The sequence below is a fragment of the Salmo trutta genome, chromosome 18, assembly GCF_901001165.1.
Source record: "Salmo trutta chromosome 18, fSalTru1.1, whole genome shotgun sequence".
Taxonomy (NCBI): Eukaryota; Metazoa; Chordata; class Actinopteri; order Salmoniformes; family Salmonidae; genus Salmo; species Salmo trutta.
This window is the reverse complement of record NC_042974.1, coordinates 53,556,406-53,576,549: the sequence shown is the minus strand read 5'-3', so window position 1 is coordinate 53,576,549 and position 20,144 is coordinate 53,556,406. Positions and strand designations below refer to the sequence as shown.

The 20,144-nt window shown below is 41.6% G+C and overlaps 1 protein-coding gene across 2 annotated transcripts; it reads left to right on the top strand.

Annotated features, from left to right (window-relative positions):
- The first annotated feature begins 2,426 nt into the window (after nt 1–2,426).
- On the top strand, nt 2,427–19,376 carry gprc5c (G protein-coupled receptor, class C, group 5, member C). 2 transcript variants are annotated; one of them, XM_029699034.1, is made up of 5 exons: nt 2,427–2,746; nt 8,608–9,688; nt 16,845–16,945; nt 17,144–17,275; nt 18,140–19,376. In XM_029699034.1, the coding sequence occupies exons 2-5, from the start codon at nt 8,698–8,700 to the stop codon at nt 18,170–18,172; spliced, it is 1,257 nt and encodes a 418-aa protein (XP_029554894.1). In that variant the 5' UTR covers nt 2,427–2,746; nt 8,608–8,697; the 3' UTR covers nt 18,173–19,376. The 2 variants fall into 2 exon arrangements, with proteins under 2 accessions (XP_029554894.1, XP_029554892.1); XM_029699032.1 differs by having other exon boundaries at nt 17,138–17,275.
- The last annotated feature ends 768 nt before the right edge of the window (nt 19,377–20,144 follow it).

Here is a 20,144-nt window from a genome sequence, read left to right as displayed (position 1 = left end):
TCTCGAGCTTCCGGCAACGGTGTCCAGTCCAGAGTATCCGGCAACAGTGTCCAGTCCAGAGTATCCGGCAACAGTGTCCAGTCCAGAGTATCCGGCAACAGTGTCCAGTCCAGAGTATCCGGCAACAGTGTCCAGTCCGGAACCGAGTGAGTCTGCCTGCAGTCCGGAGCCCCCAGAGAAGCTCTGCAGCCCTGAGTATTCTGCAGGGGTGGACAGGTTGGGTGGGGGTAGTAGACCGGATCCTGAGCCAACTCCAGTATAGGTGGGTTGGGGAGGGGGGGGGGGGTGTTGCACGAGTGCCGTCGGTGACGGCAGCCACCCTCCCTTTAGTTTAGGGGGATTTTGGGGGGTTTTGGGGGGTATTTGTTTATTTAAGTGTGGTGCATCCGGGGTCTGCACCTTTGGAGGGGGGGGGGGGGGGGGGTACTGTCACGTCCTGACCAGTAATAGGGGTTATTTGTATTGTAGTTTGGTCAGGACGTGGCAGGGGGTATTTGTTTTATGTGGTTCGGGGTGGTGGTTTGTTTAGAAGGGTGTTTGATTTATTATTTCTGGGTTTTGGGTTATGTTTTTTGTATTTCTATGTTCTCTCTAGTTTAGTATTTCTATCTCTAGGTAATTGGGTGTTGGACTCTCAATTGGAGGCAGGTGTTTTTAGTTGCCTCTGAGAGTCCTATATATAGGTTTGTGTTTTGTGGGAGATTGTTTCTATGTATAGCTTATTTTTGGTTCACCTTCTTTGCCAACTAAATAAAAAAGATGAGTGCACATTTCCCCGCTGCGTCTTGGTCCGCTTTATCCGACAACAACCGTTACAACTTCTCTCCGCCCCATAGCAAAAATATATATAATTCCAGCAACCTTGCTTTAAAACTGCAATATTTTCTCTTTGCCTAATGGCAAAATGTGTAGAATTTTAGGAAATGAGCTCAGGCCACTTAAATGTTTGCCCGCAAGGTGGGGGGCCCCAAAAGGCAAGGGCCGACCCTAGCCCACAGTGTGGATTAAATGGGGATATGATTTTAAAGAAGGCTGTTCTTTAAAGGCTATTCCCAGGCACAGAAGTAAAACACAATTGTGTTTCTGTACATATGTCACATTCATTTAGCTGTGTCTGTACCACAACACACATCATGGATAGCCACTACATACTGGCCTATTCCAATAGTGTCTCTATGTCACATTCATTTAGCTGTGTCTGTACCACAACACACATCATGGATAGCCACTACATACTGGCCTATTCCAATAGTGTCTCTATCTATATGTCACATTCATATAGCTGTGTCTGTACCACAACACACATCATGGAAAGCCAGGTGATGTATTTTTGGATGAAGTTACGGGCAACAACAGCAACAACCACCGGAGGAAAGAAACCAGAGGCAATCAGCTATTCTTCTATGTGTCCTTTTAGAGGCCACGTTGATTGTGTCATTGTGGTGTGGCGGGAACGGGTGGGCAGCTTACAGAGACCAGAGAGAAGGTATCAACCAGGCAACAACACTGTCTAACAAACATGCTTTTTTTTTACACAGGAGGGTGGAAGTGTTTTTCTCACAATCTAATGGCAATAATAAAGTTGATAATTGACTGTTTAGAAGGAAGACGAAAACAATGGTATTATCACAATCAAAAGCAAAGGGGCTGCATTTCAAATAGCCATTTGTGACATATTCTAGTTCATGGAGTGTGCCGCCACCTTGTGGCTTTGACATCAAAATGATCAACAGTTGGACTAGGCCTACTAGTCTAGTAACCACTGCCCAGTAAACACTGCCCTACCACCAGGTGTCACCTCATACCTACTTTTTTAGATCTCATTAAGAAAGATAATCTGTGTGTGCAGATGCAAAACTAGGCTATTGACACATTGGGGGTCTCTATTTCATCATAGGCTATAAATGTTCTGAGGAGAGGCATGAATAGATAGCCTAATTTATTTACAATGGTCTACATCTAGTCTTGATGACCCAATTGCATATAAATGTTCAATCCATGGAGCGGGGAAAAGACACTTTGAATACCTTCGAGGTCACCACGGTCAAATGCAGCAACTTGGACATGGAACTCACGACTGGCGCAAAGACCTTGAAAATAGACTTTGCAAAAACTTTTCCTGGCAGTGCAGTAATTTAGGTGCAAGCTTACTTATTCGAATCAGACACCTTTGTAAATTGTCAATTAGAAAGTTGTTCACACATCCCCCCTTCCCTTCGAAGTAATGCATTGTATTTGTTATCTTCGTAGAGTTAACAAGACAAAAAGTTCCATGTATTATTCTATTTACAGTAACACTCGACCATGTTAGTATTAATCAAAATGGTGTTTGTTTGTGTGTGAGAGAGAGAGAGAGAGAGAGAAAGCGAGAGAGAGAGAGAGAGAGAGAGAGAGAAAGCGCGAGAGAGAGAGAGAGAGAGAGAGAGAGTAGGCAGTGGCTATCCAGGGACCAATCGCTCCGCATGAACAGCTCTAGAAGCCTAGTATTGTGAGATCCAACCCCGACTTCAATATTTCAGAATTGACCAAAAGCAGAGATTGCAGTGTAATTCAAATCCACTAGAAACGGAATATAGGCAACATTTTCAAAGAGCTATCAACTTTTAGCCCACTGGATGTAGGCTACCTGTGGACAATGTAGAGCGCGTTTTTTTTTCAGTGTGGGTTGGAACAGGTGAATTGCGAGTAGCACAATTTCAAGGACCACCAAGAACAACAAAGATTTACAACAGTCAGACATCTAAAGGTAAGGTCCTCAACAGATTAATTTCATTTGTGAAGAGATGGAGGTTCCAGTTAAGTGTTTAGTAACACAACCAATACGCACGGTCTAATAGTGACACTCAAAATTGTTCCAAAAAAGATGTAATAGTTTGTTAAAAGCCTATAGTTGAGCTTCATGTATCTGTTGTGAGAGATTTTGCAATTCGAACTTTGGTGAAGCACATGCAAACGTTATGTATGTCATGTTATATAAAGGTTAAATTCATATTTTTTTATAGATGCCCGAAATATGGAATATTAACACTATATAGCCCAGTGTTTCTTAATCCTCAGGGTGTACATTTTTACAAAACAACTACCACACCTGATTCAAATCATCAAAGCCTGATGACGAGTTTACCCTTGAAATCAAATAAAATAAAATGTGTATTGATCACGTGCCGAATACAACAGGTGTAGACTTTACAGTGAAATGCTTACTTACGAGCCCATTCCCAACAGTGCAAAATGTAAGACAAATATTTGCTCAATTAAATTAATGGAAATAGTAAGACAATAAAAACAACAGTGAGGCTATATACAAGAAGTACCAGTACCGAGTCAATGTGCAGGTGTGCTAGGTAATTGAGGTAATACAGTATGTACATGTGGGTAGAAACAAAAATATGCACCCCTTTGGTTCCCCAGGAACCACTGCTTATATACACTTACATTTTCAGATGAAGACAGCACTGACTGTCACTTCTGTTGCATGCACAGCACACACCTGAGCAGGTGAGCCCTTTTTTCTGCAACATTATATTCCTGCCTTCTCTGTAATTTCATTTGTTTGAAAGAGTGATATTCTGGAGTGATTTGTCAGCGCTGCTGCCTGTCAAGTCTTCAGCGAGGTTTTGAGATTCGTATTGGTGATGGATTGAGAATAATACCGGTAAAAGGAAAAATGACTTTTCAAATCAAATCAAATTGTATTGGTCACACGGGCCGAATACAACTGGTGTAGACTTTACCGTGAAATGTTTGCTGATGAGCCCTTCCGAACAAGGCAGAGTTTAATAATACAAATAAAATAAAAGAATGGAGCTAGATACAGGGAGTACCAGTACCAGATCAATGTGGAGCTATATAGAGGGAGTACCAGTACCAGATCAATGTGGAGCTATATACAGGAAGTACCAGTACCAGATCAATGTGGAGCTATATAGAGGGAGTACCAGTACCAGATCACTGTGGAGCTATATACAGGAAGTACCAGTACCAGATCAATGTGGAGCTATATAGAGGGAGTACCAGTACCAGATCACTGTGGAGCTATATACAGGGAGTACCAGTACCAGATCACTGTGGAGCTATATACAGGGAGTACCAGTACCAGATCAATGTGGAGCTATATACAGGGAGTACCAGTACCAGATCAATGTGAAGCTATATACAGGGAGTACCAGTACCAGATCAATGTGGAGCTATATAGAGGGAGTACCAGTACCAGATCAATGTGGAGCTATATAGAGGGAGTACCAGTACCAGATCAATGTGGAGCTATATACAGGGAGTACCAGTACCAGATCAATGTGGAGCTATATATCAAATCAAATGTATTTATATAGCCCTTCTTACATCAGCTGATATATCAAAGTGCTGTACAGAAACCCAGCCTAAAACCCCAAACAGCAAGCAATGCAGGTGGAGAATCACGGTGGCTAGGAAATCTTCCTAGAAAGGCCAAAAGGGAGTTCCAGTACCAGATCAATGTGGAGCTATATAGAGGGAGTACCAGTACCAGATCAATGTGGAGCTATATAGAGGGAGTACCAGTGCCAGATCAATGTGGAGCTATATAGAGGGAGTTCCAGTACCAGATCAATGTGGAGCTATATAGAGGGAGTACCAGTACCAGATCAATGTGGAGCTATATACAGGGAGTACCAGTACAAGATCAATGTGGAGCTATATACAGGGAGTACCAGTACCAGATCACTGTGGAGCTATATACAGGGAGTACCAGTACCAGATCAATGTGGAGCTATATACAGGGAGTACCAGTACCAGATCAATGTGGAGCTATATAGAGGGAGTACCAGTACCAGATCAATGTGGAGCTATATACAGGAAGTACCAGTACCAGATCAATGTGGAGCTATATAGAGGGAGTACCAGTACCAGATCACTGTGGAGCTATATACAGGGAGTACCAGTACCAGATCACTGTGGAGCTATATACAGGGAGTACCAGTACCAGATCAATGTGGAGCTAGATACAGGGAGTACCAGTACCAGATCAATGTGGAGCTATATAGAGGGAGTACCAGTACCAGATCAATGTGGAGCTATATACAGGAAGTACCAGTACCAGATCAATGTGGAGCTATATAGAGGGAGTACCAGTACCAGATCAATGTGGAGCTATATACAGGGAGTACCAGTACCAGATCAATGTGAAGCTATATACAGGGAGTACCAGTACCAGATCAATGTGGAGCTATATAGAGGGAGTACCAGTACCAGATCAATGTGGAGCTATATAGAGGGAGTACCAGTACCAGATCAATGTGGAGCTATATACAGGGAGTACCAGTACCAGATCAATGTGGAGCTATATATCAAATCAAATGTATTTATATAGCCCTTCTTACATCAGCTGATATATCAAAATGCTGTACAGAAACCCAGCCTAAAACCCCAAACAGCAAGCAATGCAGGTGGAGAATCACGGTGGCTAGGAAATCTTCCTAGAAAGGCCAAAAGGGAGTTCCAGTACCAGATCAATGTGGAGCTATATAGAGGGAGTACCAGTACCAGATCAATGTGGAGCTATATAGAGGGAGTACCAGTGCCAGATCAATGTGGAGCTATATAGAGGGAGTTCCAGTACCAGATCAATGTGGAGCTATATAGAGGGAGTACCAGTACCAGATCAATGTGGAGCTATATACAGGGAGTACCAGTACAAGATCAATGTGGAGCTATATACAGGGAGTACCACTACCAGATCACTGTGGAGCTATATACAGGGAGTACCAGTACCAGATCAATGTGGAGCTATATACAGGGAGTACCAGTACCAGATCAATGTGGAGCTATATACAGGGAGTACCAGTACCAGATCAATGTGGAGCTATATACAGGGAGTACCAGTACCAGATCACTGTGGAGCTATATACAGGGAGTACCAGTACCAGATCAATGTGGAGCTATATACAGGGAGTACCAGTACCAGATCAATGTGGAGCTATATAGAGGGAGTTCCAGTACCAGATCAATGTGGAGCTATATACAGGGAGTACCAGCACCAGATCAATGTAGAGCTATATACAGGGAGTACCAGTACCAGATCACTGTGGAGCTATATACAGGGAGTACCAGTACCAGATCAATGTGGAGCTATATACAGGGAGTACCAGTACCAGATCAATGTGGAGCTATATAGAGGGAGTACCAGTATCAGATCAATGTGGAGCTATATACAGGGAGTACCAGTACCAGATCAATGTGGAGCTATATAGAGGGAGTACCAGTACCAGATCAATGTGGAGCTATAAATCAAATCAAATGTATTTATATAGCCCTTTTTATATCAGCTGATATATCAAAGTGCTGTACAGAAACCCAGCCTAAAACCCCAAACAGCAAGCAATGCAGGTGTAGAATCACGGTGGCTAGGAAATCTCCCTAGAAAGGCCAAAAGGGAGTTCCAGTACCAGATCAATGTGGAGCTATATACAGGGAGTACCAGTACCAGATCAATGTGGAGCAATATACAGGGAGTACCAGTACCAGATCAATGTGGAGCTATATAGAGGGAGTTCCAGTACCAGATCAATGTGGAGCTATATAGAGGGAGTACCAGTACCAGATCAATGTGGAGCTATATAAACGGAGTACCAGTACCAGATCAATGTGGAGCTATATAGAGGGAGTACCAGTACCAGATCCATATGGAGCTATATAGAGGGAGTACCAGTACCAGATCAATGTGGAGCTATATAGAGGGAGAACCAGTACCAGATCAATGTGGAGCTATATAGAGGGAGTACCAGTACCAGATCAATACGGAGCTATATAGAGGGAGTACCAGTACCAGATCAATGTGGAGCTATATAGAGGGAGTACCAGTACCAGATCAATGTGGAGCTATATAGAGGGAGTACCAGTACCAGATCAATGTGGAGCTATATAGAGGGAGTACCAGTACCAGATCAATGTGGAGCTATATAGAGGGAGTACCAGTACCAGATCAATGTGGAGCTATATAGAGGGAGTACCAGTACCAGATCAATGTGAAGCTATATAGAGGGAGTACAAGTATCAACCAATGAGTGAAACTGATACATGGCAAAAAAAAGAATAAAAAATAAACGTTCTTCATGGTATTCAGTTTAAGGTTGAATGACCTTAGTTGGTGATTGAAAGAGTTAATGACAGAAGAAGAGTGGTTAACATATCCATACTTTTTCTTGGTTTTAAGGTTGGGAACAGAGACCATGTTTGTGTGTGTGTGAGAGTGAGAGTGTGAGTGAGAGTGAAACAGAGTGAGAGTGCGAGTTTGTGTGAATGTGTGTGTGAGAAAGTGTGAGTATGAGTGAGACAGAGTGAGAGTGTGCGGGTGAGAGTGCATGTGAGTGTGAGTGTGTGTGAGCGTGAGTGTGAGAGTGTGAGTAAGAGTGTGAGTTAAGTGTGAGAGTGTGTGTGTGTGTGTGTGTGTGAGAGAGTGTGAGTGTGTGTGAGTGTGTGTGTGTGAGAGAGAGTGAGTGAGTGAGTGTGTGAGTGAGAGTGCGTGTGTGAGTGAGTGTGTGTGGCACTAGCCTGTGCACGTGTTTGTATGTGTGAGATCAAGAGGTCCAAAACAATTGTCTTTCACTTCCCTCCATAAACAATTGACGGATGTTGTGCTACTTACTCCCTAGTCCCCAACATCAGCTTTGTTACATTATTGGCAGAATTGCGGCCAGAAAAGGTTATTAGATGAGGGTTATTGAATTAATGCACCTGGAAAGTATTTATCTTATGGCTAAGCAGTGGCTCCATGGCAGGAAACTAAACACCACAACAACTTCATCTATTTGGTTATAAGATGGCTGTCGTCAACTCAGCATTATGTAATCTGACAGGGACAGAGACAAACGGCATGGCACAGCACTAAAAGACGTCTGGGACTACTGTAGGGATGCTTAATAAAACAATTTGGCAGTTGTCTAGATGGGTTTGACAAACTCTTCACGAGGAGAAGTCTTGGTATAAAAATAGAAAACCTCGAAAGGCTCAGGGCACCTCATCTCAAGTTCAACTTCTAGTTAGAGCAGCACATACAATATGTGCTGTGAGTGTGTTTCATGTACTATGCTATCCAATGAGTGTGACTCAACAAGAGTGTCTCAACTGACATTCCTAAGCGTTATCACTGGGGCGGCAGGTAGCCTAGTGGTTAAGAGTGTTGGGCCATTAAGCAAAAGTTCACTGGTTTCTCCGAGGTGAAAAATATTTGTATGTGCCCTTGAGCAAGGCACTTAACCCTAATTTATCCTGCAAGTCACTCAATGATTCTTAGAAGGGATCAATGCCAGCTTCACCACTTGTGTTTTTGTGTTGCTGGCTTATTCTTACCTCCTGAGGATTTCTCAGAAAACATTGAAATCTAGCCATTTTGAACAGAAACAGAATCTCTCCATCAGTTGCTTGTGTGATGTGGCTAAACACCATTACATCCTGATTACAGTATGATTTTATTTGTTTGCTCCTGTCTCAGATTTAGCTGGTTGGGTGTATTGAGAGTGACTCTTTTGAAGGGATGACAAAGTCACTAGTCTCTCACTTCTCATCCTCTTAAATAACCTTCTCGGATGCCAACACACTCAGACTCTCCCTCTTCTCTTTCTGTGTGAACAGGTTCTTCTGAATTCCATTGATTGGACACACGAGAGGCTTCATCTCCTTCTGCTCCCGATCGCTGTCACTTTCTGGTCTCTCCCCTTCTCTATGGCCGCCAGCGTGACCCCAGGGGGGTGTGGCTCCAATGTAGGCTCCCTGTACTATAGCCTGTGTGACCTCAGTGCCGTATGGGGCATCGTACTGGAGTCATTCGCGGCGGCCGGCGTGGTGGGTTCCATCATCCTCCTCATCGTCCTCCTGGCCAGCCTACCCTTCATCACAGACAAGAACAAGAGGAGATCCGTGGGGCTCCATGCCTGCTTCCTGATCTGTACCCTGGGCCTCTTCTGCCTCACTTTCTCCTTCATCGTAGGGAAGGACTTCGCCACCTGTGCCTCGCGGCGCTTCCTCTTCGGGGTGCTGTTCGCCGGGTGCTTCGCGTGTCTTCTCATGCAGTGTGTGAGGCTGAACCTCCTGGCCCGCAGTGGGGATCAGGGGCCCCAGGCCTGGGTTCTGTGTCTGGGAGCCCTGGGGCTCTGGCTGGTGGAGGTGGTCATCAACACAGAGTGGCTGATCATTACCATTGTTCGCTACCCACTGTCACCGCTCAATGTTACAGGGACAGCATTAGGCACGGCCGCCAACGTGCCCTGTAACATCGCCAACCAGGACTTCGTAATGGCGCTGATCTACGTACTGAATCTTCTCCTAGCTGTCGTAGTGGCATCCTTACCCTCCCTGTGCGGGAAACACAAGCAGAGACGCCAGGAGGGAGCCTTTCTCCTCATCACGGGTCTCCTCTCTGTGTTCATCTGGGTGGCCTGGATCACCATGTACGTCTGGGGGAACCTGATGACTGGTGGACCCAGCTGGGATGACCCTACCCTGGCCATCGCCCTGGTCAGCAACGCCTGGGTGTTCCTGGTCCTCTACACCATCCCAGAAATCTGCACTCTGACTCAGGAGGATGGGGGGGCGCCGGGGTTTGGAGAGGACCTGAACCCCAGTAGAGGGGTGGGCTACGAGACCATCCTGAAAGATCAAGGAGCTCAGAATATGTTTATGGAGAACAAGGCTTTCTCTATGGATGAGAACTCAGGTATGTAGACATACATTCATGCATGCACACACAGGTGCACGTACACACAGGTACACGTACACACACACACACACACACACACACACACACACACACACACACACACACACACACACACACACACAAGCTGCACACACATTCACAAACACACACTGACACGTGTTGACCCACTAATTACCTGGCTTCACTAATTAGTACACTTCACTAGACGACAGGATGTTTTGTCCTCTTGCTGGCACATCACATACAGTGGATGATTCTAACACACCTAGCAAACATTAGAGGGGGAGGTTCATTACTGAAGCTTGCATCAGTACAGTCAGGCACATAAATAAGGGAACGTTGTTGTCTGCATGGAGTGATCTTCACACACTATCAGTGAAGAAGTAACGATGAACGGCATCGAAACGGTAATGAATTTCACACCCAGTTTACGTTCTCCAAACTCTTCAGAATTTGATATGCTGATATGGTTTTAATCCTGTTGGTGACCCGTATCTGATCTAGTAGGATGCAGCCGGGCCAGACAGGACACTGTGTCCCTCCTCCTCCCACTCTATCTCTTTGATGCTGCTCTACCTGCCCTCAGCCTGCCCTAGCCTCATCTCATCACCACAAGGGTTGCATTCCATTCCAAATGGCACCCTATTTCCTATGTAGTGCATACACTTCTTTTGACCAGGGCACATAGATCTTTGGTCAAACGTAGTGCACTATATATAGAATAGGGTGCCCTTTGGGACGCATCCCATGGCTTAGGTTAAAGTGGGAGGGAGGGATAATAGCACATGGTAATGTGGATGGCGGATGGCGCCTTATGAGTTAGCAGCTCTGTCCTGACTGAGAGATTAGCTTACTGTATGTCCTGGTCTGCTGAGAGATCAGCTGGCACCACGCCCTATCAAGACAATATTAGAAGATAGAGGGACACCATTTTTACTGACTGGAATATCATGTTTGAATAAATTAAACAAAATAACATTTGGCCTAGCCCATCAAACTAATAATGAGAAGAGAACGGAGAATGTTGGGAGAAAAATAACCCTTCCATATTTGGCGATTATATTAAATAGTAAAGGGGAATGTTTGTTTTTCAACAAATTCACCTTTTCTGGTAGAGACTGAGAACAAAGGATGATGTCCTTCATGATGAGAGAGAGCTATGAAAACATGAAAGAGTCAGTCGCTGTCTATGTTTAGCCAGAGGACTTATTTAAAAGTTAAGCTACCGAGTCGCCTCTCCCACACACACGTTCCATTACCACCGATCTACCGGGTGATTCAATGGGAGTTTGTCATTACTCACACGTTAGTACATGTCTAGAATAGAACAGTGACTTAACCAGTGTCCCATGCATACATAAATGTTTACACAGCACACTCCTCAGCTCTGATTCAATCCCGATATCAATGCTTGTGTTTGCGTTACTGTGCCGTCTCCATAGATACCTAGTCAGTTGCACAACAGAATGAATTCAACTGAAATGTGTCTTCCGCATTTAACCCAACCCCTCTGAATTAGAACATCTGAACCTTCTGTACATTTACATTCTCTTGAACAGGCCCCAGGTGTAGATAATCAAGTCAAACCAATCAACCAATGATATTGTGTACAGATAAGTATAAATAAGTTGTGACACTGTACTGCGTATTACTTAAAAAATATATCATTTTTAAGGCTTTACACTAAGCAGTGTTAAATCAAGTGTTGAGTCTGTGGATCGGTATAGACACCGGAACAGTGTTAAATTAACACACTACTTAGTGTAAAGCCTTATTCAAGTATTTCCCCAAGTGCCCTGTATTTGTTAAGGACAGAGAAATGGTTGTTGCATTCATCCATTTTCTGTCCGATGGACAAAAAAAAAATGTTTGTTTAAAATGTTAACGAAATAGCATGCTTATTTCATAAGGCCTTATTTGTTTTACCCAAATACAGTGGCCTGAAACTCATACACATCACTTTGAACGAAAACCACACCCATCATTATTACATTTCCCAGCATGCTCTATTGCTGGTTTATTTTTAGAATTGTTTGTTTCAATATCTATGTTTGTGCATGTACATATATTAATTAATTCATGAATTTATCTGTTGCTACTCATATATATTGCAAACAGTTTCTAAACTAATGCAATATGTTACTTGGACTTATTGCACCCATTACTGAAATGGTTGTTCCAGTTTAGATGCTTTAGGTAGTCTCACAGTTTAGTCTTCCCAACTCTGGCAGTCATTCTGAATACAGGTTGCTGGTAATAAAACATCCAATAGGTGGATGTCCCCACACTGGCTGGATTACAATAGGAATTACACATCACTTTATGGCCTGTAAACTATGAATTCCAGGCTGTTGTATAGCGCTCTAATATATATATTTTTAGATTTGTTCTTAAAGTGGTACAAACACTACCCAGTAAAGTTATCCTTTGTACCTTTAGTTATGAGTGCATAATTGGCATGTGAGTAGGCTCGCAAAATCCTGTTTGAAGGATTTTGGATATCCTGCTTCTATTTCCAGAAAACTTCCAAAGAAGACTTGTGGAAAATCTCAGAATTTCGCAGAGTTTGTAATCCTAACTGCAAGTCATACAGTATTATACAGGCTTGCAAATGGAGTGTCTAATTTCTACTGGAATCCAGCAGGAGATAAACTATCCAACAGTTAGAATTGTTATTCACCTACAACCTGCATTCAGAATGAGCACCATGGTTAGAAATATTGGGTAGAGACTACCTAAGCCAACTAAACTGGAACAAACATTTCAGTAAAGGTTGCAAAAAATCTAACTGAATGGATTTGTTTAGAAAAATGTATGTTATGTATCTTCCTGTAGCATAAGATTAATCAATGTGAATACAAAAACATAGCTATTGAAACAAACAATTCTAAATATCAACCTGCAATAGAGCATGCTGGGAAATATAATATAATGATGGGCAAAGTTATGTGTATGCGTTTCAGACCCATTTATTACGGTGAAAGTAGGCTCGCAAAAGGCCCGATGAAATACGTATGGTATTGGGTTCAATAAAGTTTTTTTAATGATAACATACTCACTTAGGATCTCACATTGTGAAGTCCATAGGACCTAAAATGTACTGTATGAGTAAAACGACCATGTCTCTGTCACTAACAAATCAGTCATGGACGGTAACAGTACGATTTTCTCGAAAGGCACTCTGTCAAATATTTCAATAAGGCTTTACACTAAGCAGTGTGTTAATTTATTACTTTTCTGGTGTCTATATGGGTCCACAAACTCCACACTTTCAGTGTTGATTCAACCCTGTCAGTGTTTGTTATTATTATTAATTATATTTTTTAACACAAAAATGTGTCTTATAAGTCCATGTCCCAGGTCATTTGTTGTGTACCGTAAATTCCGGACTATAAGCCGCAACTTTTTTCCCAGCTTTAAACCTCGCGGCTTAAACAATGACGCAGCTAATATATGGCTTTTCCCCGCTTTCAAATTTTTTTCTTCCAAAAAAACACATTTTGTGACGTGCTCAGTTTTTTGCCGGCATGAATCTTTCATTAGACCAATGAAATTGCCGAACGGGTTAAGGTCAAGCAACTTTTTTGTTTACTGTTTAGATTAAATCGAGCGCTCTCAAACTTCCCATCATTCTGATTACGGTAGTCATTTTGTCACATTCATCATGGCAAAGACATGGAGAAATGCATATGATGCAGCTTTCAAGTTGAAGGCAATTGATCTGGCTGTTGGAAAAGGAAATAGAGCTGCTGCACGGGAGCTTGGTCTTAATGAGTCGATGATAAGACGTTGGAAACAGCAGCGTGAGGAATTGACTCAGTGCAAAAAGACAACTAAAGCTTACTGCAAATTTTTTGTTACAAGCTGTGTTTCGTTAAAGCCTATTTATTTTTGTTATAAGCCGTGTTTCGTTAAAGCCTGTGTAAAGTTCATTTGTTTCAATGTACCGGTAGGCACCTGCGGCTTATAGACATGTGCGGCTTATTTATGTTCAAAAAAAATAATAATTTAAATTCAGTGGGTGCGGCTTATATTCAGGTGCGCTTAATAGTCCGGAAATTACGGTAGATAGATCCATGTATATTCCTTCAATGCTAAATGGAAAGATAAGTGCTATGTAATTCCCTGGTTCATTCTGTGCTTATCTTTTCCGTTAATTTGGGAATGAGGGATGTACCTGAACCTACATAACTGATGGCATTGGACAGAATAAGGAAATGATGTTTGTTTCAGCATCACTGGAAGAACGTTCAGGCCTGACCGTTGCTCAATGATTGACAAAACATTTGATACGCTGATGTTCATCACATGCAATCAACACCTTAAATGATTAACCAAGATCTAAAATGACTGTTAAAGAACCATAGGCTATGACAATGATGTAAACATTAATGTAATGCATGATGTAAAAAAATCCTGAAAAATAAATGTTTACCAATAAAACAAAATCAGTTTGTATTACTTTCCATTATTTATTTCCATTATTTCGATTGATAAATACCACGTGTTAATGATAATATATTTAGACTAATTAAACTACCTGTTCTAGTTTTTGGTTCTTCATCAAATATTTAGCAGCCAATGAATCATTTTTGGTTGTTTTCAAATAACTTGCATATATTCAAATATCTTCAAGTATTATTTGGTTTTCTGAGACCTGTATTTGAATATCAAAGGAAATAGTTGCCAATAGTTGATTCTCTATATTCGACTACCTCGAGTATTTCAAAAGTTGGCATTTTCAAACAAGCTACAGAATATAACTATTTCCTGCACAGGTCTGATTTGCACTACCATTGTTTATAGAGGATGCACAGTTGAATGCACAATGGAGATAACAGAGTTAGGGGCCAATTCAGACTTAGGAAATCTATACATTTTTTTACATGTTTTGATTTAAGCACTTCACAGTATTTGGTATTCAGACTTACCTTATGCAAGTGCGTAACGAGCTCTTTGTGTGTGGCTCCCTTATGCGCACTGAATACATTTAGTTAAACCGCCAAAAATCTTCCCACTTGTTGGCCAACAGATTTAGTGATGGAATTTTCATTCTGTAGGGTTTTCAGTACATTTATCTAAAGCTATCCCTTTAAATACGGCGTACCTTTTAATTTTCTCAACAGACTCACTAGAATATATTGAGAGAACAGGGATCAATAAAGAAAGCCATCAAAATATGCATATTAATCTCCTTTTAGTTGATACATTTTTTTTCTGATATCAGAAAAGTATTGCGACCCCACCATGTAAAAAAAAGGTAATGTAATCAACAGTCAGTGTTTATTTTTTGATTTGTGGCTATGACAATTACAGTATAACAAGTCAGTCTGACAGTATTTTTGACAGTAACGTCTTACAGATTGAGTTTGATCGCTCAGCTGCATCTGAGTCCAAATATAAACCTGATGACCGCGACAGCTTTAGTTTCCCACTGAAAACTGAACTGCACCCTTAGTATTTGTTTCATTGTAAATATTCCAGATATACATGGATGATAGCGAAACTGACATCTTATAAATTGAGCTTGATCGCTTAGCTGCATCTGAGTCTGAGTATAAACCTGTTTCTCCAGTGACCCTATTCTCAAATAAGGCGACCCCCCCATGTTGGGGAAACCCTGATTTAGGAGAGTATTTATCTATCTACTTCATAAAAAGAACAGATCATCCTGAAAGTTGCCATATTCAGTTCAATCCATGAAATATTGGAAGGGGAGAAAAGTGTACAATAGTGGTTGAACAAGAGTCATATAAATCTACCTTAATCCTCACTGATGATGGAACTGTGATGACAACGGTCCAGTCGTCGTGAACCGTGCTCCAGGCTTCAGGTTTAAACTGCCATATTTTGTCTTCGTTACATCATGATTCAAATAGGCTACATGTCCCTTGTAACTTGTAATTCAATATTATTCGTTATTGCTAGCAACAACCACATGGACGTGACAGTGTTTACAGAGGAAACAAATAAAAATGGTCTAAATCAAACAATGTAATGAAATGTAGGGTAAGCCTACCAACTGAAAGGAACTAACACTAAATTGGCAGTTAAATATGTGTGGTTATTACTTACCGTCGCTACCGATACTGGCTTTTAACATTGAACATAATAGGAAATTGTAGGAAACAGGAAAAGTCGGGGAATATAATTAAATATTCTAGAGTGCGCAAAGGTTAAATTTGGCACAACTGTCATTCTGCTCGGATATGCCGTGCATCTTGATATGCCGTGCAACTTCATCCCTGAAAGTTATAAGGCCATACAATTTCAATTCTGCATAACGGCACAGCATTTCATACTTCTCGATGGCAAAGAGGCATAAATGCCTGTCATGTTGATGTACTTTTCAGTTTAGCGCCATATGACTGATTTATATTTGTCTCCAGCAATCATCACTCATTTACCAACTCTTAACAATAGTTCTCATCACTTTATAAATTACAGTGCATGGAGAACGGTGCTAATACTATCGGGAAAATGAAAGTAGCTGTTTTTCTACTTGGAACTGAAAGGTTAGCTAGACCTTATTCGTGGTTTCCTCGTGCATAAGGGTGGTGGAATTATGAGGGAATTAAGTCAAGGTCTAATTATGGTGCATCTGTAGTCACACCTCTGCCACACCTCCATTTATGTGATCTCCACCCTAAACGAATACATGGCTGGCACATGAATTTCCCCATGCATAAATTGTCAGAATAGGCACAGAGAGAAAATTGCATGAAATGGGAATTAAGTTCCATTGACGCGCACATAACTTGGGTCTGAATTCCACCCTTATAGCCTAAATCAGTGGTTTGGGCTATAAGGGTGGACTGGTTGCTTGGGAACACTGAATACCTAGAGCCCTCAAACTCAACTCTGGACCTCAAAGCTAGTTCCACTGAGTTTTTCATTGTGCCCCTCTAATCAGGGACTGATCAGGTTGGCACAATTAATTATCAGGTAGAACAAAAAAACAGCAGCCGACGGCCCTTGTAGATTAAGAGTTGAATACCTCTGACCTAGAGGAGGACAACATTTGAGAGCTGAACATCTGACTAAGTTGGATTGATTGAGATTAGAAGTTGAATATGTATTTATATAAAGAAAGTATCCATTGTCCCTACGTATATTATTCAGATGTTGTCTGTTTTCTTGTTGTACCTTTCAGATCCAAAGGTTGTGTCCCCATACAGCGGCTACAGTGGTCAGCTCCGCAGTTCTGTCTACCAGCCCACAGAGCTTGCTATCATTAGCAAGGGAATGGGGAATGTGAGTACTGGCCATCAGTTGTTTGTCTATATGCGCACGCACGCACGCATACACCCTCAGATTGTTGTTTTGTTTTTCAATTATCTCTTAAAAAGAAAGAGGACCCTTATTAATATCCATTTGTTTAAATATTCTTCACTTCTCTTTTGTCTGGATGCTGATGTGCATGTCATGGCCCATGTGTATCGCTAGCTGCAGCAGGAAATGTCCTATGAGTCTCGCATCCCCCGAGCCTCCATCAACAACAGCTCCCCGGCCCACAGAGGGGGCAGTGCCCTGTCAGTATGCACCGACGAGGCCGCAGACACGCAGACACAACAGGGCCACAGTGTAGGTGGAGATAGACAGCCCATGTCCTCTGGAGTGCGTCCCAAATGGCACAGTATTCATTTTATATTACACTACTTTTGACCAGAGCCCGGTCAAAAGTAGTGCACTGAATAGTGAATAGGGTGCGATTTGGGACGAACACCTGCTGTACTCGGACACATTCTCCTCACCTTTCTCTAGCCTCTGTCTGCACACAGCACAAGCAATCCTCTCAACTCTGCCGTATACCTGTATCCATAGCAACTTGTTCTACCTACAGGTTCCTCCTGATGAATTCTCTCTTTGTCTATGTTTCACCTTGGCGAGCATGTGTATTCTCTTCCTGCTCTTGTACACGCTTATTGGATGGTGTTTACTTCTACATTCCTATCGGATGGTTTTTAGTTCTACATTCCCATTGGATGTTTTTTAGTTCTACATTCCCAGGGAATATATTGTTTTTGTTTCTTTCTTTTCATATTTTTCTCTTATTGTGATGTTCCTATTTTGGGCCTGTCTTATCTTTCACTTCATTCGTCCTGTGGGTTTCTTACTTCTTTCTGGTGTTATGGACAGTCCTCTTATCAATTCAGTCTTTTTTCACATGCACATTGCGTTAGGACTATCCTTACACTATGCATATTTATGACATTAGCCTCATGTGCAATTCCACAATAACAGAAGTACGGTGAGACTCAGATTCTTCACTTCTTTGTTGAAGGTAGTCCTTCTGCATGGAGTTGAATGGTTTGTTAAGCTTTTGAAATCAATGTTTTTTTGTTTGGCATACATTTTAAAGTGAAAAATCTGAGTCCCAGCGTAATTCCGTTACCATGGAATTGCCCCTAAACAGTTTTTAACAATATCATTTCTCTTTTTTTTCAGGGTAATGGACTGCACAAGAAATCCCAGTGGTGAACACAGACTTTATGTTACACCTCTCTCCTCAAGACATTTTTGTTCATCGATTTTATTCAAATCTGTTGACTCTATTTGCTGTTGTCCATTGGATTCTTAATATGAGCTGGCTCTAAAGCGACCAGCCTATCAGACTCCAGAGGTGACGTCTGGGTGATCGATACAAACAATTTGCCCATCTATAAATGGACAGTCCTCCACAGCAAAATCAATGGTGTACATTTAACTCTGAAAATGTTAAATGTACACTATTTTCAGTGAACATATGAGTCCCACTGAACTGGTGTTAATATAACACTTTTGAAACTGTTAAAGATTGAACTCTGTTGCAGTGCTCCCCTTTCAACTCGTAAACTGTTCATAGGAACTTGATTGTGGTGTTTGCATAGCTCTACTGTAGAGTAATACGCAACACCTACAGAGTAAAACGTAACACTTGACTAATTTGCTTATTTCCCAGAGTGCCTTTTCTTTTCAAGTGAACTGTAGAGTTACCACCCATGACTGTATTTGTTAACGATAGAGACATACTTACTGAATTCTTTCATTTAACAGGCCTGTGGCTTTCACCTACTGAGTATCTAAAACTATGACTCTATGATAGTCCATGTATCGTGACCTAGTTTCATCCTAAAACGGTGGTGTTAAGAAAGTGATGGTTTGCACACCAAATTAGGCCTGCAAATTACATTGTGCTGGCTCTCGAAGTGATGTGTAATTCCTATTGAAATCCAACCAAAGTTGGGATATCCTACAGTTAAAATTGTTATTCACTTGCAACCTGCATTCAGAATGATTGTCAGGGTTCTTCTTCTTTTGAAAATTGATAAGACTACCTAAACCATTTAAACTGAAACAACAATGTTAGTAACAGGTGCAATAAATTTGACTAAGTGATTGGATTAGTTTAGAAAAATGTATGTTATTTATCTTTGTGTAGTTTAAGATTAATCAATCAATGTACATGTAAAAACACAGACATTAAAAGCAATCCTAAAAAAATCAACCTGCAGTAGAGCATGCTGGGAAATATGATAATGATAGGCATGCTTTTGATGGGACTGTTTTACTGTCTACAGTGTAAAACAATAACTCTGCTTATTAACGCTAATACTCAGTTTTACCCAACTGAGTGTTACTTTCACTCTTACAGAGTGAATTTATCTCCTGAATAAACACAAGAAATGTTACACTGAAAAATCAACACTGGCCAATTTGCTGTGTGTGTTTGACATAACCCTCTATAGATCAAAGCAACCTGCAGTCAAAGCAACCCACAGAGCAGACGGTATACCCATGGCTTAGGGAGAGAACAATATATTTTGCAAAGGTTACCATTCCTCTCACTGTGAGCTGAGCTAAGCTCTCTGCTGGATGTACTTTGACAGATGAACTGTGAGCATGCTGGAATGGTGGAAAATAATAGTCAGACTTTCTCTTAGCATGGGGGGGGGGGTATTTTGGCAACAAAGGTGGCTATATAGTAAACATACACACTCTCTCTCACACGCTCGCGCTTGCTCGCACGTGCGCACATACACACACACACACACACACACACACACGGAAGTGCAGCCAACGACAGGATCAGTCAAGTGAGGGGCCAACAGGTATGACGGTGTCATGGGATTTACCTGCCATCCCAGGGTTCCCAGTGGAGGACTCATTAAGAGTGGAAAATTCCATATCTGGAACATCTCTATGGTTCCATGGAATCTTGGGAAAGGACTCTTCTGTCACTGGGATACCTACCTAATATGAATACACTTAGTTATAGGTTTAGCCTTCAAATAGTGTGCACTTTCATGCTTTCAATGAAGTAAGGGCAGATATTATTAAATCAAAATCCAATCAAATCTAATTTTATTTGTCACGAGCGCCGAATACAACAGGTGTAGAATACAACACCTTACAGTGAAATGCTTACTTACGAGCCCATTCCCAACAGTGCAGTTTTAAGAAAATACCTAAA